Source organism: Pseudonaja textilis, chromosome 12 (assembly GCF_049901715.1).
Source record: "Pseudonaja textilis isolate UNSWEBS1 chromosome 12, rPseTex1.2, whole genome shotgun sequence".
Lineage (NCBI taxonomy): Eukaryota > Metazoa > Chordata > Lepidosauria > Squamata > Elapidae > Pseudonaja > Pseudonaja textilis.
In genome coordinates this window covers 16,201,790-16,220,200 of record NC_142001.1, presented here as the reverse complement: position 1 = coordinate 16,220,200, position 18,411 = coordinate 16,201,790, and the positions used below count along the sequence as shown (strand labels likewise).

The 18,411-nt window shown below is 42.8% G+C and overlaps 1 protein-coding gene across 10 annotated transcripts in view; it reads left to right on the top strand.

Moving 5' to 3' along the window:
* GRIA3 (glutamate ionotropic receptor AMPA type subunit 3) overlaps positions 1-18,411 on the top strand; it is a 138,359-nt gene that overhangs the window by 98,951 nt on the left and 20,997 nt on the right. For 5 of the 10 annotated variants that reach the window (XR_015745068.1, XM_087941090.1, XM_087941091.1 and 2 more), the window contains exons 12-14: positions 235-433; positions 12,036-12,283; positions 13,128-13,242. Coding sequence is in view for 9 of the 10 variants with exons in the window: in XM_087941090.1 (XP_087797216.1) it covers positions 235-433; positions 12,036-12,283; positions 13,128-13,242 (562 nt within the window). In the remaining variant the exon portion in view is untranslated. The remainder of the gene's footprint in view (positions 1-234; positions 434-12,035; positions 12,284-13,127; positions 13,243-18,411) is intronic. The other 5 variants (XM_087941092.1, XM_087941097.1, XM_087941089.1 and 2 more) reach the window with 3 other exon arrangements.

Genomic DNA, 18,411 nt, shown 5'->3' with positions numbered 1-18,411 from the left:
ACTCAAGATTTAAATGGGGGTAACTGCCGGAGCCATGACAGTGAGAACTACCTATGCAGTCTTATGATATTTCCATGCCATAAATGTAATGCTCGGTGAATTTCTCCAATAACGCCAATATTGGTTCTCTTTCTTTCTTTATTCCCCTCCTGTTTGGAACCATGTGGGATTTCTCTTCCTGCAGAAAACTGGAGACCGGCATATTACAAAGTAACCACCTCTCCAATTTCTTAGGTCTCTCTCAGGGCGAATCGTTGGCGGTGTTTGGTGGTTCTTCACCCTCATCATCATCTCATCCTACACTGCCAACCTGGCTGCCTTCCTCACAGTGGAAAGGATGGTGTCACCCATTGAAAGTGCTGAAGATCTGGCTAAGCAGACTGAGATCGCCTACGGGACTTTGGATTCTGGTTCAACCAAAGAATTCTTTAGAGTAAGTGTTTGGCTTCATTCAAGGGGTTGTAAAGTCCTGATTGGGGTCTGCAGGAGAGCCCACTGTGGGTGTCCAGAAGATGCTGAACAAGTGTTGGCAATCCCACAGCTTGGCCTAGGATGAGGGACCATAGCTAATTGGACAAAGGGACTCCAAACTTGGTAACTCTAAGACTTGTTGACCTCAACTACCAGTATGGCAGGCTGAGGAATTCTGTGCCAACATTCATTTCTGGCTGAGGAATTCTCCACACCAACATTTAGACATTATTTGAGTATCCAAATAATAGTCCAGGATCATTTAAGGAGACTTTGGAACAAGATAATTGGTTTCAGGATCATAAAAATGATCTTATGGTAAAACACAGTATGGCATGGAAAGAGACCCAGTACGTCCCAGATAATTAAGGGACCTTAGTGTTAAGCCAAGCATGTGATGCAAAATCAGCCGGCCATTTTGGGTTTGTAAAAACCCTTCCTCTTGTGAAAAAGACAGTTTTGGTGGCCAAAAATTAAAAAAAAAAGATATAAAAGAATACATGGCTACATTTTTTGTTTCCATCAAGAAGTTGGCCAACCCTGGGAATAAGTAGTTATGGATTTCATAGTGGAATTACCAGAAAGATGAACTGAAGTCCAGAAGGCCTTAAAGTTGCCAAATTTGGAAACCCCTGCAACATCTGGGCAGCCACAAGAACTCAGCGTTGACTGAGATGGAATATGCAGAGGTGGGAAACGAATCCATGTGGTGCAGGATGATTGCATCATGTACTGAGCTGAATGGCTAGTAAAAGAGGACCTGACCTGGGGTGCCCACATTGCAGCCCTGGTCAAAAGGTCCCAGCAGAGATTATACTACCTGAGACTTCTCAGAAAACAACAACTGAATGAAAAACTGCTGGTGACCTTCTACCACTGCACCATAGAGAGTATCTTAACTTACTGCACCTCTGTATGGTTTGCCAATTGCACAGGGGCAGATAGGACAGCACTCCAGGGGGTTAATGTCATTGGCCAGAAGATCATTGGTTGCCCTCTCCCCTCTTTGGAAGAACTTTATAGCTCCCACTGTCTTAAGAAAGTTCAAAACATCCTCCCTCTCATCCTGGGAACCCCTTTTTTTTTAACTATTACCATCTGGCAGATGGTACAGAATAATAAAAACAAGGACAAATAGGCTGAAAAACAGCTTCCATCCTAGGGCAGTAGCTCTTTTGAATTCTGCTGTGTAGTGCAATATTAATGCAATACCAGGGGTTTTCAATTCAATGTATAGAATGTGAAGGATGTGTGTTTGTATTTATTTTCATGGTCATGGTCATGATATGCACTGAAGATGGTGTTTGATTTCATTGTATGAGGTGCAATGACAATAAAGTAAAGTAAAGTAAAGTATCAATAAATTGATAAATTATTGAAATGGTGATTGGCTTTCTGGAAAGAAACTGATTTTGTAAGAACGCTAGTTCAGTGGCAACCTACTGAAAGGAAGCAAAATAAGTCCCAAGGATTACTTTCAAACAACAACGCTTCTCAAAAAATCCCAGGGACAACATCGTACAACTGACCTGTCCATATCAATTTTTGATCTTCCAAAACATACTTCAAGATATGCTTCCCATTCCTGCCCTATAAAAATATCCCCTTCCTGATTCAAATAACGCAGCTTATAACAATGAAAGCATCGTTATCTTCAGCCTGGGCTTTGATGGATGTCTGAATGCTTTATGTGGCATGTTCTACTTAAGATGGGGGAAAACTTGCTAAAGCCAGCTCAGTTCCAGCATGCAAGGAATATTTCTTTAGTCTGGGTGTCAGCCACCTGTGGCTCTTTGGGCCCCTCTGCTGTGGCTCCTTGTTTGGTGATCCCAACAATGCCTGGCCCTGACCCTGACCCTCCCTTTCCAGTCACTCCTCACCTGGCCTGAGAGGGCAAAACACAAGAAATAGAAATGAGAGGGAGAGAGACCCATTTCCCACAAAGAACACCGGGAGCCACAAAACCTAGGTAGGCGTGGTGGGGGTGGAAGGGTCATGTGACTGGGTGGGAGGGACATTGAGTTGGCCACGCCTACCCAGGTTTTGAGGCTCCCGGTGTTTTCTGTCAGAGACGAGTCCAAATGGCTCTTTGAGTGTTTAAGGTGGCAGACCCCTGCTGTAGTTCCTCGTTACCTTGTCTTGATCAGCAGAGAGTCGCTTTCCGTCGGTCCTTCAGCTAGTTTCCCATTTATATTTGAGAGGAAGGGAGGAAGAATAATTGCTAGCTAAGGAGGTGTCATGAATGAACGTGGACGCGCGTTTTCCCTTCCAGGATCTAAACAGAAACCCCCTCTTGGAGGAAGAGGTGAATGGGAAGGGTTCCATTTGGGAGAACAAAGCAGATATTTTATGTTTTAAACATATCTGCTCTCAGTTAAAGGAGGTTAACCACTCCGAGGCAGTTTCCCTTCAAGCATAGAGAATCTGGCATTTGGAACGATGGGTAAAGGGAAATAGAGTGGAATCCAGCCTGGAGTTTCTGTTGAGGGAGTTGAAATTAATTTCCTCCGACAGCAGAGCTAAAATCAGCCTCTGTGTGTTTCACAGCTGAGGGTCAGAACAAAGTGCTCCACGTTCCATTGTGGTTCCAAGGATTTCCTGGGGATGGAGGCTGAGTTTGAATCTCATGTAGTGCATATTTGGGTGTGGGTGTGTGGGTGTGTGCATGTACAAGGGTTTATCTTCTTGACTTGACTCCTTATGTGCAGAAAGTCGGGCTGTGATAGTTTGTATTGCTGTGCAAATTTGGCGGTCTCACATTGCCCGCGTAGGCAGGGGTGGGCTTCAACAATTTTAGCAAGGGGTTCTCTGCCTGGTGGGTTGGTGGGTGTGGCCAGGGTGGGCATGGCTTAGTTGGCCTCCAGAACTTCCAGGAGACCGGCTTTTTCACCCTTTCTGAGCCTCCATGTGTGCCCTGCACTTACCTGCATCCAAAACTGGCTGGGGGAGGCCAACTAGGCCACACCCACTAAACTGCACAGAATCTTAGCTAGAGGTTCTCCTGAACCCCTGCGAACGCCCAGCAGCCCACCCCTGCTTGTAGGCTGATAGTCTTAAGGAGCAATGCGCCCCACTGTTGTTGACCTGTTTTTCACAACATATAGAGACAACTTTAGGAAGCTGAAAATGCATGGTGACTTATAAATGTATTATGAAATGCTGAGGCTCCATAGCAACCCTGGAAAGGACTCATGTCCCTGAACATGAATACTCCTGCTATCATTATCCGTGGCCCACATTTGTTCTGCCCCCTTTCAAAAGCAGGTTTATAGGGTGGCCTGCATCACAGGGGACAGCAATCATTCCAGAGATGAATTATGCCCTTTAAAATTAGTGCTTCCTTGGTGGTACAAGTAATTTGCCCTGCCAGTCACTTCAATGACAAGTCAACCCTCAGTTTAATAGACAAATGAGGTGAAAAGATATCTGTTAAAGCAGAATGTATATTAAAACTGAAAGGAGGTTTGCTCATGTGCCAAATAGCAAATGAAATTTCACACATGCATATTTTATATATGTTATGCATCCTTAAAATAATGAATAGGAAGTTGTACAGGCATAGGAAAATAAAGTATATAGAAACTTTTCCCCTCTTGCATCTAGAGTTCAGGAAATTGACATCTTTTAAATCGAGAATTTATTGAATTGGAGAGGGAAGAACTAATTATTAATTAATTAGTTATTAGTAATTATTAATTATTTTTTCCATGCAACGTTTCCTTCACTATGTAAATCTACCTTCATCGTCACCTTTGCTTCAAACAACAACCCATCCTGAAACCCTTAACAGTTGTATTGAGGAATACAAGATTATTGACTTTGGAAGGATATGATTTACAATTGGGGTGGCATGCTTTCCTGTGGTATGGTAAAAATAAGATACATGGATATTTTCAGAGACATTATATAAGGAATGCACTAATGTAGGCATGGGAGAAAACCAAAGAATATTTTGAGGATACCAATCTGGCTTTCAACAATAGAAGCACTGACCCATCCAAATATAATTAATATGGGCAATATTGTTAGATATAAGGACATTTTGAATGAAAAAAAAGGGAACTTAAAACAAAAGAAGAAATGAGTAAGCTGTCAAGCATCCAGACAGTATCCATGATATCCATCACTCCGAGACTGGAACTGATATAACATGGTATTCACAATCGCAGATACAGTCTAGATATGAGAAAGATGTTAAAGCGCAGGGTTTGTACAAAGAATTAACAGAGCTAGATAAAATCCCAACAGGAACAGAAGAAAGGCTAATAAAGAAATTGTATAGTTATTTACTGGGTATAAAGCTGGTAGACAAACAAGTAAAGAAGACAACGATAGCTTGGGTGAAAAACTTTGGTTATACAGTTTTTTCTTAGATGAAAGGATTTTAAAAACATTTTCATTATTTTTCAGTGTTGGCTATATCCAGACAACTTGTTTAACAACAGTTGGTCCCATTTTGTGTGTGTCAGACGCAACCAGAAACTAAAGATAAAACCTGGGTTTCCAAATACACTTGATTGAATTGTGGCTGGCTAATTTGTGAACATAATCATGTCAACTGGAACACACTGCGTACCTATTTTCTACCCCATTAAGAAAGAATCTGTGACTGGAAAAACACAGGGCAAAAGCTCCTAATCCTAATTCAACACCTGAAGCATGAATATTAATATCTCAGTAGCCTGGTATTTGAGGGGCTGCCACAAAAATGAGGGGATCAAGTTATTTTCCAAAGTATCAGAGGGCAGGATAAGAAACAATGGATGGAAACTAATCAAGAAGAGAAGCAATCTGGAATTAAGGAGAAACTTCCTAACTGGGAGGACAATCAACCAGTGGAACAGCTTCCCACCAGAAGTTGTGGGTGGTTCATCACTGGAGGCTTTTGAGAACAAACTGGACAGCCACTTGCCTGAAATGGTAGGGTCATCTGCTTGAGCAAGGGGCTGGACTAGAAGACCTCCAAGCTCCTTCCAGCTTTTTCCTATTCTAACTTTATCAGGAACATCAGGGCTACAAGTTGGCCGTGGTCCATTGGCTGTGGCAAGTTGGCTGTGGCAAGTTATCCCATTCTGACCAACAGATGACCTTCAGCACTGATGGTCACTAGATATATTTGCCAGATTCCTGCCTCTCTTCTTCCCTTTTTCTCCAGTACTTCTGTTTAACAGACAACAGCTTTTCTGGTCTGGTTGAGAACGTCAGTAAAGATAGCTAAGTATTTATATCTAAGAGAGTGCTTGCACAACACTCTTATGCTTAGCGTGATCATTGTAGAAGAACAGGAGAACTGGGTCAAATGTCCTTGCCAATTAACTTGGAAAGGATTACATTTAGTCCCAAACTGACCTTTTTTGGTGGTTAAATTAGCATGTCTGGCATTCTCTATCTTCTAAATAATGGACTACAGAGTTAATTAATTCTGTGATTGGGAAATTGTCCTGAAGAGGCCTCTAGGCCTTCTATCTCTGGGTGATTTCTGCCCTCCCAGTCTCTCTCTCACACACAACCCATAGTTGTATGGTGACTTGAGGAAGGTGAGTTACGACTCCATAACTTCACTGTAGATTTTTATTTTATTTTCATTCTGTGTCAGCTCTCGACACCAGTTTTCTTCAGCCTTGGCTACTTGAAGACATGTCGACTTCAACTCCCAGAATTCCTCAGCCAGCACAGGAATCCTGGGAGTTGAAGTCCAACACCTCTTCAAGTTGTCAAGGCTGAGAAAGCCCGCTCTACATTCTGGAGAGATGGAGATCAAATTAGGGAGTAGGAAACGAGAGCCTCCAGCATCTGTTGTTAAAAGACTGTAAACTTGGCTGTGGATTGATTGATGTGGACATCTCGGTGCAGGGAGTGGAGGCAGCAACCTGAGGGAACAGATGTTTCTCTCAGCATAATGCAAACGGGTCAAAAGTGAATGGAAGAAATAACCATCTGGATTCCAGCAAATCATGGCATGTTCAGGACCTTGGAGAGCTCCACACGCGGAGTTACAAACTGAATTAGCTGCTAATATTATAAGAGGTGTTTTTTGCGTCTCTTTGTGAACTATTAAAGTTTTACGGTTGGCTAAGCCAAGGCATTTTTAGCTCCGTTCAGCCTGCTGCTGCTTCTAAATTTACAGATTCTCTGGCCCCTCACAGCTTGGCACAGTTAAGACAATGCAGAAGCTCCAGGAAGGTCATCTTCTGAGTCTTAACTATGGCAGGTCTCTGATAGAGATCCTGGCTCGCGCATGAAGACAGATGTCAGTGGCTTTCTCTCCATTTTGAGATATTTCATGATATTCAAGGACTTTATCAGGGGCTTTGCTGAGATCTTGACCCTGAAGCCATGACAGCATTTGAGTAAGAAGAAGCATGGGGTCAATGATTTAAAAAAGAGGACCAGAACAAGCCTTCCATTTTAGGCACAGAAGCTGGTTGGGTGATTTTGGACCAATCACTAGGAGCTGGGGAGTTCTAATCCTGCCTTAGGCATGAAAGCCAAGCTGGGTAACTTTGGGCCAATCATCATGTGACTGAGAGTTCTAGTCTCACTTCAGGCTGGGAGCCCAGCTAGGTGATTTTGAACCATTCACCAGCAGATAGTGAGTTCTAGATCTGCCTTAGACATGAAAGCTGTCTAGGTGACTTTGGATCAGTCCCTCTGTCTCTGCTCAACCCATCTCACAGGATTGTTATGGAGAAAACAAGAGGAGGAAGGAGCATTCTTGTGTTCACTACTTTTAGTTACTTATAAAGTAACAGAGGTGGGATAAAAAGGGTAAAGGTAAAGGTTCCCCTCACACAGACTTGCTAGTCATTTCTGGCTCTAGGGGGCGCTGCTCATCTCCATTACAAAGCCAAAGAGCCAGCGCTATCCAAAGACATCTCCATGGTCATGTGGCCGGCATGACTAAACGCCAAAGGTGCACGGAACACTGTAACCTTCCCACCAAAGTGGTCCCTATGTTTCTACTTGCATTTTTACATGCTTTTGTACTGCTAGGTTGGCAGAAGCTGGGACAAGTAACAGGAGCTCACTCTATTAGGCAGTGCTAGGGATTCAAACCGCTGAACTGCCAACCTTTCTGACTTGACAAGCTCAGCATCTTAGCCACTGAGCCACCGCATCCCTAGAGTGGGATAAAGCTCTAATACTAAAAAAAAATATATAAGTAAATAATCTTCTCCAGTGTGTTGGCAGAAGCATAAGCCAACCCTGCCTTCTTAGAAAGACCACAAAAGTGATGTTCTCCATTGCTTGTCAATTATTATTTTTATTTTTTTTGAAGGAGAAGTAATAAAGATGGTAGAGATGAGATTTCCCCCAGCAATTTATTTTGAATGAACAGATGGTCATGAATTTGATTCACCCCAGTCTTGGGCAATGATCCAGATAGCAACCTGTTTTCCATTACTGACACCGTCCCCATCATTCTAAGGCGATGACAGGCGTCAGAATTGAAATGCTGTAGGTCAGGCTTTCCGCTTGCTTCGTATGTGTGCCCTGAATTCTCACCATTCAATTTTTCCCAGCAAAATGTAGACAAGGCAAATAACACCCATTTCCGTGTCTCTTTTCCAAAGCAAAGAACCAGCCGCCTTCCATTTGGATCACAGGGGATTTTTAACCCTGACAATTTGCCCTCGTTCCTTTTGGGCCATATTAACATTTACGAAGGAAGTGTGCTATTAATTGCAATCAATAGCAGATGCCAATATTCAGCCTGATTTTTTTGCCACTCTTTTGTCCTGACATGACGGAGAAGGGAAGGCATTTGCGTCTCTTTGAAAAATGGGATCAAGTTTGTATTCTTGGCCTTGACGAGGGAATCTCTCTTTTTTTTCCCTTCCTTTTTTTCTCCTGTAAGCTCCTTTTCTGTCATGAACTTCAGATGGTTTAGTCCTCATGGGTCTGCCTACATTGGCTTTGTAATGGACCAATTAGGCCTGGCCTGATCAAATTTCACCCGGTCCTTAAACTTGACCACATAGAATAGAATAACAGAATTGGAAGGGACCTTGGAAGACTTCTAGTCCAACCCCCTTTTCAGGCAAGACACCTACACCACTTCAGACAAATGGTTATCAAAGCTCTTCTTAAAAACTTCCAGTGTTGGAGCATTTACAACCTCTGGTGGCAAGTTGTTCCACTGATTAAATGTTCTCACTATCAGGAAATTCCTCCTTAGTTCTAGGTTGCTTCTCTCCTTGATTAGTTTCCACCCATTGCTTCTTGTCCTGCCTTCAGGTGTTTTGGAGAAGAGCTTGACTCCCTCTTCTTTGGGGCAGCCCCTGAGATATTGAAAGACTGCTATCATGTCACCCCTAGACCTTCTCTTCATCAAACTAGACATACCCAATTCCAGCAACTGTTGTACTTTTCTGTGAAATTGGTTCCCTCTAGAAAAGAAAGCTCTGGGGTCAAGATTGGTTGCTAGTTCATGCTGAGATCATGCCTCGGCGTCACACACTTGAGAGTCAAGCAAGCTTTTTTGCCTCTAGCAGTTGCTATTTTGTGAGGGAAATTGTGACATTTTTCTCAACTTTACAAATGGAGAAAATGTTTCTTCCTAACAGAGATAGCACCAAGAAAAAGATCATTTCCATTGCAAACACAGCCTGGGAGAATAAAAAAGGGATAGAGCAATTCACAGCCCCATTCATAATTTCAAAGTTCATTGCAAGTGATGGCCTTCTAGCAACATTCTATCCATATACCCCAAGAATAAGCCCTCACTCCAGTATATTCCTTATCTCAGGAATGGGTTTTGAAGTGGCGGATTCCATCCTGGGTCAGGATTAGGTATCTACTTGCCCTTCTCAATAATTAGTAAAGTATGATTGGCCCAATCTTCAAATCTTGCAAAACTTCAGCAGCTTCTTGCATGACAGTTGACTATCTTGATTAGTGTTGGCCTCTGTGTCCTCACCGTGATTTGGCAACTTCACCCAAGCTTGTCTGAAAGAACAGTTCCTAATTGTTGATCATTTTTCCATTTTTCCCTAGGTTAAATTTAATTGGAGTAGTCTAGATAGGTTGCACAAGCTCAATATCTAAGGATACTTTTTGCTACTATTTGCCTTACATGATATAGGAGCCACCAACCACCTCATGTGATACTTTTGATGGAAATGTACTGCCAGAAATAACTTCTGGAAGCCACCACACTTCCTTTTTAAGAAAGTTAAGAAAGACACACCATAAACAGAATCTTTAGTGCAGTAGCTTGAGTTCAGTAAGATTGGGTCTTGTGTCTTTAAAATCAGAGGAAAAATTTCAGAGGCATGTGCACAACTGACATTTCCAAGCATGGAGAATTTCTGTTTCTTCCCAAAACATGTTGATTCTACCTTTCTAGAGGTAGTTCATGATATTCTAGTGATACCTTAAGGCCAGATTTATTGAGAATGTCATAGAATATTTCCTGTTTCTGAAAGTTGATAACCATTTTTGGAATGGCCCGTTTGGCCTGTCCCTGAAGGAAAAAAGAAAGTTCTACCATCTTCCAACCATGAGTTTTGCACACAATTCTTAAAACTCTTAATTAAATAAATAACTAGAAATTGGGAAGAGTGTTGGTTGCTTTCCTGGTTCCTTTAAAACTCACAAATTGTTCCTTTGGCTAGTTTGTTTGCTTATTTGAACCAGAAGCATTAAAATGAGGCATACCATATGATATAAAATATAAAATACAAGATTAAAGTGTGCACCAGTTAAACAGATCTTGCCTAGGAACTAGCAACATTAATTGCATTCTGTCACATTGCTATGAGGTCTTCAAGCATACACTGATCAGGACACAAAGAGCAGGTTATACATACGTGTTGTTGTCTGCTTGGCTAGTGACTGAAGTGATGAAATTGTTCATATCTGTCAGACCTGCCACAGTCTGATCTCCCAGGAAAGAAAAACCCTCGACTCCAATTAGCTGAAGTGATAGGTTCTTTTATTAAAAGAAGTTGGTTGCAGTAAAATCAGTCTGGAACTGAGTTTCCTGGGCAAAATAGATGCAAAATGTTTTCCCACATCTCAGCCCTCTCCCTCTCCCTGTGACCAGTCCACCTTCAACCAATGAAGATTCAGCTGGGTGTTTTGAGAACACTGAGATGCTGGGGTTATCCACATTCTTTCTCAGGGTTCATGGCCTTGGACGCTGGCACAAACGGGTTCCGACCTTCCCTGTTCTTTGCCAGGCTGTCATTCTCCCTTTCCCTGTTTCCCATCAGCTAGACATCTAGGTTTATTGCCCACTGGTTTCCCCTATACCCTCCCCCCCACAGCCTTTGATGGCAGGATGCCAGTGAGGCACCAGGCCAAAGATGGCCGACCTGACAACATCCATAACTGTCTACCCTCCACTGCAACATTCACCCGATCAGGATTGGGAAGCAGAAATCAAGTAGAGGATCAACTAATGGGTTAAGTTGGAAGCTGGGAAGTATCACAGCAGGAAATCCAGCCAATGCCCGCAGGAAGTCAGTCACGTGCTGCTTCAGTGTTCTACTTTTGGGAGAGCAACCACGAGATAATGGTAATGACATTGCCCGAAACAACTACGCTTTCATATCTTCTTCTTCTTTTTTTCTGCCCCCAACTTACTGTACCCTTTATATAACTGGGCTGAATAAGTCACATGAATAGGTACTTGTTAGAAGAAAATATAGCACTTTTAATTAAGGACACAGTGTGCAGCCAGCAAAGTACATTAGCTGATTAAAACCCTTTCTGGTCAGTCCAAATCTAACGGCAATTAAAAGGCCGTTAGATGACTTTTTAAAGACATAAAGGAGATTTTGATAAGAATTCTGGCTCAAATTACATGTGAGCAGTCGTTTTTGAGCATTTTTTTCCTCCCTGGTTGGTCAGATTGTTCTGAAAAGTGTGTTTGTTTTTATTGAAGGGTTTTTTAAAAAAAACCAAATCGCAACCATACCCATTTGAAGAAAAAAGAAAGTTTAGAAAAATGATCAGTCAAGAAGGAAGGAAGGAAGGAAGGAAGGAAGGAAGGAAGGAAGGAAGGAAGGAAGGAAGGAAGGAAGGAAGGAAGGAAGGAAGGAAGGGGAAAGGAAGATATGAAAGAGCAGCTTCAAATCTTTACACCATTTATAAAGGAATTTATATTTTATCCTTTCTCTCTAAGATTGTCTCATGGCTCCCTTCTTTCCAAAGTCTATCCTTTCTAATTCTAACCATCAAACCCATAAATGACAAGTTCTTTTTTTTTTCATTTTTAGTTTTTTAAAAAAACCCATAACTTGTAGTTATTGACTTTTCCTTAATCAAACAAGTCAAGGGTGCCATCTTTGCAAATTCTATGCAAACAGGAAGAGGAAGATGTGTTGGGTAGGTTTGATGTCTTAAGTTCTTTGTAAAAACAAAAGAGTAAAGGCAGGATATAAATAAATAATAAATGAATAAATTAACAATCTCTCTCTCACTCTCTCCCCCCCCTCTTTCTCCCCCTCTCTCCCTCCCTCTCTCTCTTTCTCCCTCTCTCCCACTCCTTCTCCCTCTCTCCCTCTCCTTCTCTCCCTCTCTCCCTCCCCTTCTCTCCCTCTCTCTCTCCCTCTCAGAGATCCAAAATTGCGGTCTATGAGAAAATGTGGTCGTACATGAAGTCGGCAGAGCCCTCGGTGTTTGCCAAAACCACGGCCGACGGGGTGGCCCGCGTGAGGAAATCAAAGGGAAAGTTTGCATTCCTGCTCGAATCCACCATGAATGAGTACATTGAACAGCGAAAGCCCTGTGACACAATGAAAGTTGGTGGGAACCTGGATTCCAAAGGCTATGGTGTAGCAACTCCTAAAGGCTCAGCATTAAGGTGGGTGGAATAATATAACAATCTCCATGTTGTTATAGTATTCCACCTACCCTGATGTATTGTGTTGTCTTTTTTTTTTCTTTCTTTCTTGTGGATTTGAGGTAAACATAAACAGTATTTTTTTTAATAACAAAAACAAAAAACCAAAATCTTAAAAAAACAGTATTCCACGGAGTTAAATACGATGGTAAAATTACAGTTTTGTTGACTTGAATGCATCCATATATTATATTTCCCCACCCCCCCACATCAAATGTTCTCTCCATGTTGTCCCTCCGGATGGTTGCTGTTTGTTTATTTGTTTGTTTGTTTAATTTGACTGTCCGGCGACTCTTTTTTTCCCCTCTCAATTGAAACGGTCAAAGCCCGAGTTTAAAACCGCCCTATGTGATGAATCTTAAATTGCATGCGGTGGTGTTCTCGTTGTGTTTTTCCTTTTTTTTTTTCCTCCCCTCCTTTTTTCCCCCCTTCCTTTCTTTCTCTCTCTGAAGACAATCTCCCCCCATCCTCTACACCTCAGGGTTTTTCAGCAAATGTTTGTATCCTTCCAATTTCACCCCGCCATTTGCTGTAACCAATCCACGCTCTCTAGCGCCACCTCCCTGTGGGGGGGTAAAAATGACACCCCGCTTTTAAAAACCCCTAAACCGAAGCACTTTAAAAAACAGAATCCACCGAACCCCCGCAAAAAATGTTTTTAAAAAAAGACCAAACCAAAGATTTTTTTTTTTCCTTCTTCTTCTTTCTGGCCAATTTGTCCTTCTGCTCCTTTCCTTCTGCGTTTGAACACCTTTAACCGAGCATCGCTGCTATATTCTTACGAGTTATGTTTTATCGTTTCAAGAAATGCTGTAAACCTGGCAGTATTAAAACTGAATGAGCAAGGCCTGTTGGACAAATTGAAAAACAAATGGTGGTACGACAAAGGAGAGTGCGGCAGCGGGGGCGGTGACTCCAAGGTCAGCCTCAATGTCACCACAATCGGGTACCTTAGTCAAGAGTATTCGGCAAAGCTGTTATTTGATGAATCGGGGAGGGTGGATGGGGGCGAAGAACTTTGTCATGGAGACCGTCTTGAACCCAATCAAGGTCAGGTCCCTCACTTGCCTTGTAGCTTCTTCCATCGGACAGTCTCCTCTCCTTTCTCCTCTCTTTTATTGAACTAACAGAGAGAACTTGCCCTACTGGGTTGGCCTTGGCTGGTCGAGACCCACAGTATGGACCTTAATAGCAATAGCAACAGCACTTAGGCTTATATACCCCTTCATAGTGTTTTACAGCCCTCTCTAAGCTATTTACAGAGTCAGCCTATTGCCCCCCAAACAATCTGGGTTCTCATTTTACCCACCTCGGAAAGGTGGAAGGCTGAGTCAACCTTGAACCAGTGAGAATCGAACTCCAGGCAGCGGGCAGAATTAGCAATAGCAACAGCACTTAGACTTATATACCCCTTCATAGTGTTTTGCAGTCCTCTCTGGGTGGTTTACAGAGTCAGCATATCTGGGTCCTCTTGGAAGGATAGAAATTTGAGTCAACCTTAAGCCGGTCAGGATCGAACTCCTGATGGTGGGCAGAGTTAGCCTTCAATAGCCAACAGTAACAATAGCAATAGCACTTAGACTTATATAACACTCTGTCATGGTTTACAGTCCTCTCTAAGTGGTTTACAAGGTCAGCATCTTGCCCCCCCAATAATCTGAGTCCTCATTTTACTGACCTAATCACTGTGCCATGACAGCTCTTACGAACCCTTTAAAAGTTCCTCAACCACAGCAAAAGGGTTGATAGGTATCTATTTATTTCAGTACAGACTGCCCAATTCCAATGGACTCTGGGCAGTTTAAAAAAATTGGAGAAAAACAAACAAACAAACCATGAAAGCAACATAAAACGTTAAATCAGACAGACAGTCCGGACTAAAATAATCTAAGTGCCAAAAATCAACTGAACAAAATGGCCTTAAATGAATGAGAAGGATTGGCCCCAGGATTAGATTCACAGCTACATTTTCAAGGTTTTCTGGAGGCCCAGAAGAGAGGGTGCCATGCTTATCTCATGTGTGTGTGTGTGTGTGTGCTGTTTATGGGGTGCCATCATAGAGAAGGTATGTTCTCTTGGTCCTACAAGATGTCAATAATTAATGAAAGAGGCCTGGACAGAAATGATTGGAGATTAGTGGTCTCTCAGATATTCGGGCCTTATGCCATATAGGGATTCGAACATGATGACTCTTCCATCCCATATTTAATTAGTCTTTTCTCCCTCTCTTATCACGTTAACTATGGTTGTGTGACAACTGTTGAAATTTCTGGAATTAAGACATTTGAGGGCCTCAGAGTTGCCTCAGGGGGTTGGAAAATTAAAGATGGCGGCGACAATAGAGGAATCAAAGGCCAGCCCCTTAGTGCATGCGTGCAACATTGACATATACAAAAGGCAGGAATTTGGTAGCACGGTTGTGATTTCTCTCTTGCCTTTTTTTAACACTCGGATGATCTAAGGTAGCCTCTCCTCTTGTTCCTTCCCAATGGGTTGAGTTACATTTTTTTGTCATCACCAACCACCAGCCTCACGCTGGTTGGGAATTTCCCAACCTTTTTTTGATGGTTCCAGGTGAGGGTCATGACTGAATTTTTCTCTGCTTCACAGGGGAGCCAAACAAGAGCCCCCAGGAGCCCTCAAAAGCTTGAGTCTGTCGTCCACTGATATGTAACTTCTGCCACTTCTTGTCCAATCTAAAAACCCTGCTGGCATAAAAAGAGCCTTAATAGAATTAATTCCATTCATTGAAAGTTAATGCTACAAAAGACTCCGTTACATTTTTGAAGATTGCAACGGGAGGGAAGGAAAACAAGAAATAACAACCAACTTCCTTTTTTTCCCCTCCCCTAAGAAAAGAAAGTGTAAGCACTTTCTGGAGTGAAGCAACCTACTTACGGCAAAATTATTGATAGCAATAAAACCGCGCAAGGAAGTTAACGTGGTTCCCGCATGGATCTCTTCATAAAGAGGGACTTTTATCAGCGAGCCTGGTAAAGCCATTTCCTTTAATCATATCTGGATAACTACAACAAGTGTAACGTGATTAAAACCAAGGAATTTCCTTCTGTTTGCTAGGAAGAAAATCCAACGGGGAGGGAAAGGATAAATATCAGTATCCATTGGCACTTGAAGAAATAGTCTTTCTAGCTTAATCTTTAATGTAGTGGTTCCTATGCGACTAAGCGAAATATTTCCAGCTGTCTCGTTCTTTGCTCTATACAGGTAGATAATAATAAGAGCTTTTCTCTCCTTATTCGGTCACTCCAGATTGCTCTTGCTTGTTTGTTTTGGCTGTGTCAAGCTGCTTTTAAGAATGGACAGCCTCGTTTCCAGACTTAAAGCTCAAATCATCCAGGCTGCCTCCCCTGGAAATACAATATGGGTCATGCTGCTCTAGTCTCATCAAAGGAGTCAGAGTGGCCCATTACAGTTGTGTAGGGAGATGGCAATATCTCTTCTTTCCTTTGTCTTTACTGTCTCCTGTAAAAAAACAAAAAGCAACCCCCCATCCCTCCTGTTCTCTCAATGGATTGCAAAAGATTCATGTTCCTCTTTGAACAGTACCTGTAATTTTTGCTCAAGGTAGCTTCATTTAGTCAGTTGTGATTTTATATCATTTCCTTTGCTGGGCTGCAATGTCTTCACATCCCTGACTTCAAAAGCATTAATTCCCAACCTTTAAGTAAGACAACTCAGTTACAAATATTCAAGAGAGATTTCTTAGGCAAGGAAGGTTAGATTTGTCATTTCTTTTCCTTTTTCTCGGTGAAAACTGTTTATCCTTGGAGGAATAGCTCTCGGACAGAGAGACAGTAATCTAGCTAGCCATTTTTTTTTTCTGGAGGAACAATGCAAGCTTACATAGAAATTCTCACGTGTATAAATAATCTTGCAGACAAACATGTCACGGTGTCTTCCAGTTATTTTGGACTACAGTTCTTGTAAGCGGTTCCCACTGGCCAAGATGACTCAGTCAAATGGAAATTGAAGGCCATAATACCTGGAGGCAGGCTGGATTGTTCCACACTGAGCTATTTATATACGGTACCATTTGCTTTTATTTAACTTGCTTCATGCAGTTCTTCTGTTTGTGGCATTTTGAGCTGGTGTCTACAGTCTGATGTGAACATTCGGTTAAAAAGTAGACTATGGATAAAAAAAATAAATAAATAACATGTAACTTGCCCTTATGCTGATGATGCCACCTAGCTTGGTAATGAAATGACTAAGAGAAGACAAACACAAGAAGCCAACAATTCAATTCTGAGTTGTGTGTATTCTCACCCAGCTCCCCAAACATAACAAACCTTTTGTAATTAATCAACAATTCCTTTATTAGGAATGCCAGCAGCCCCAGCAAAATGTGTTTTTCTCTCAATGTAAGCTAACAAGTCCAGCCAGATGGAAAATGAATAGCTGTCTGCCACAGCTATTCATCTCTGCCCCCTGCCTTTTATCCCCAGAGCTAGGGTGGGGCTTTGGTAGAAGCGGTGGCTCTTCCATCCCAGGGACCAGCCCATAGATTTCCACCACTCTCCTCTCCTCTGCCTTCTGTGCATTCATGCGTCAGGCACTGGACCCAGCTGTTCCTCCTCTTCCTCATCAGTCACCTCCAGACCTGGCTCTTCCATCCCAAGGACCAGCCCATAGATTTCCACTGCTCTCCTCTCCTCTGCCTTCTGTGCATCCATGAATCAGGCACTGCACCCAGCTGTTCCTCCTCTTCCTCATCAGTCACCTCCAGACCTGGCTCTTCCATCCCAAGGACCAGCCCATAGATTTCCACTGCTCTCCTCTCCTCTGCCTTCTGTGCATCCATGCATCAGGCACTGCACCCAGCTGTTCCTCCTCTTCCTCATCAGTCACCTCCAGACCTGGCTCTTCCATCCCAAGGACCAGCCCATAGATTTCCACTGCTCTCCTCTCCTCTGCCTTCTGCGCATCCATGCATCAGGCACTGCACCCAGCTCTTCTTCCTCTTCCTCATCAGTCCCCTCCAGGTCTGGGGGCCGTTGATTCTCCATCTGAGGGCTGACGGATGGTCCAGGCTCTGCCTGTCACTCTCTCTCTCTCTCTGCCAGCTCCACTCCCTCTTCCCCCTCAGAGCTCTCAGGCTGCCTTGATGCTAACCCTGACTCCCACACCGCCTCCTCCTCATCTGATTCGGCTACTGGAAAGGCCGATGGCCGACAGGCCACAACAATATGTCTTGTCCAGGATGATAGCAATGTATGGCAATGAAACCCTGAGGAAAAGGACATCCTTATCCTTTTATGGGCAGTCCTTTTACAACCCCAAAGGAGCCCAAAATTTCCATTGTTTAAGTGAGCTTGGCCCTGTTGTGATGACTTTTGTCGCCACAGTCATTAAGTGAATCTGGTTTGCCCGTTGACTTTGCTTGTCAGAAGGTCACGAAAGGTGACTGCAAACCATTATCAAATATGACCCAGTGGCCAAGATTTTGACCACGTGACTACAGGGAGGCCGCGACAGTCATAAGCATGAAAACAATTCACTTTTTTTAGTGCCGCTTTAATTTTGAACGGTCGCTTAAACAATGGTTGTAATTCATGGATTACCTGTATAGCCGTATCCTAATTTTCCTCTATCCTTCCAAGCAACAGGGTGGTAAATAGGGCAGAATGTATGTGGGATGTTTTTATCCGTTCTCTCCATAAAAGAAATTCTGGCTCTTTCTGTTTGGTTTCATCCTCCCCTCCTTTCTTGCTTGGCATTTTATAATATTGCACCTACCTACACAAATCCTTTATGTCAAGTTCTTATTGTGACCTTAAATAAGCAATTCATAACCCACATATTTCCACCCACTCTGCTTTTGTCATCGTTGTGAAGTATTGGCAATAATAAAGTGACAGGCTGATTAGCTGCACTGCTGGAGGATTCTGATGGGGAGATAAAAACCCAGAAGCTTCTATGTATAGAAGAATAATTATCCGTGCCGTTGTCTCCTTGGGCTTTAGAAGGGCCAGGTCCTCACCCCATCTGGGTGGCAGGGAGTGAACAGACCACTGCAGGGTTACAACACCTCCTGGCATGGAGAAGATCTAAGCTTCGGTCTTTCGGAC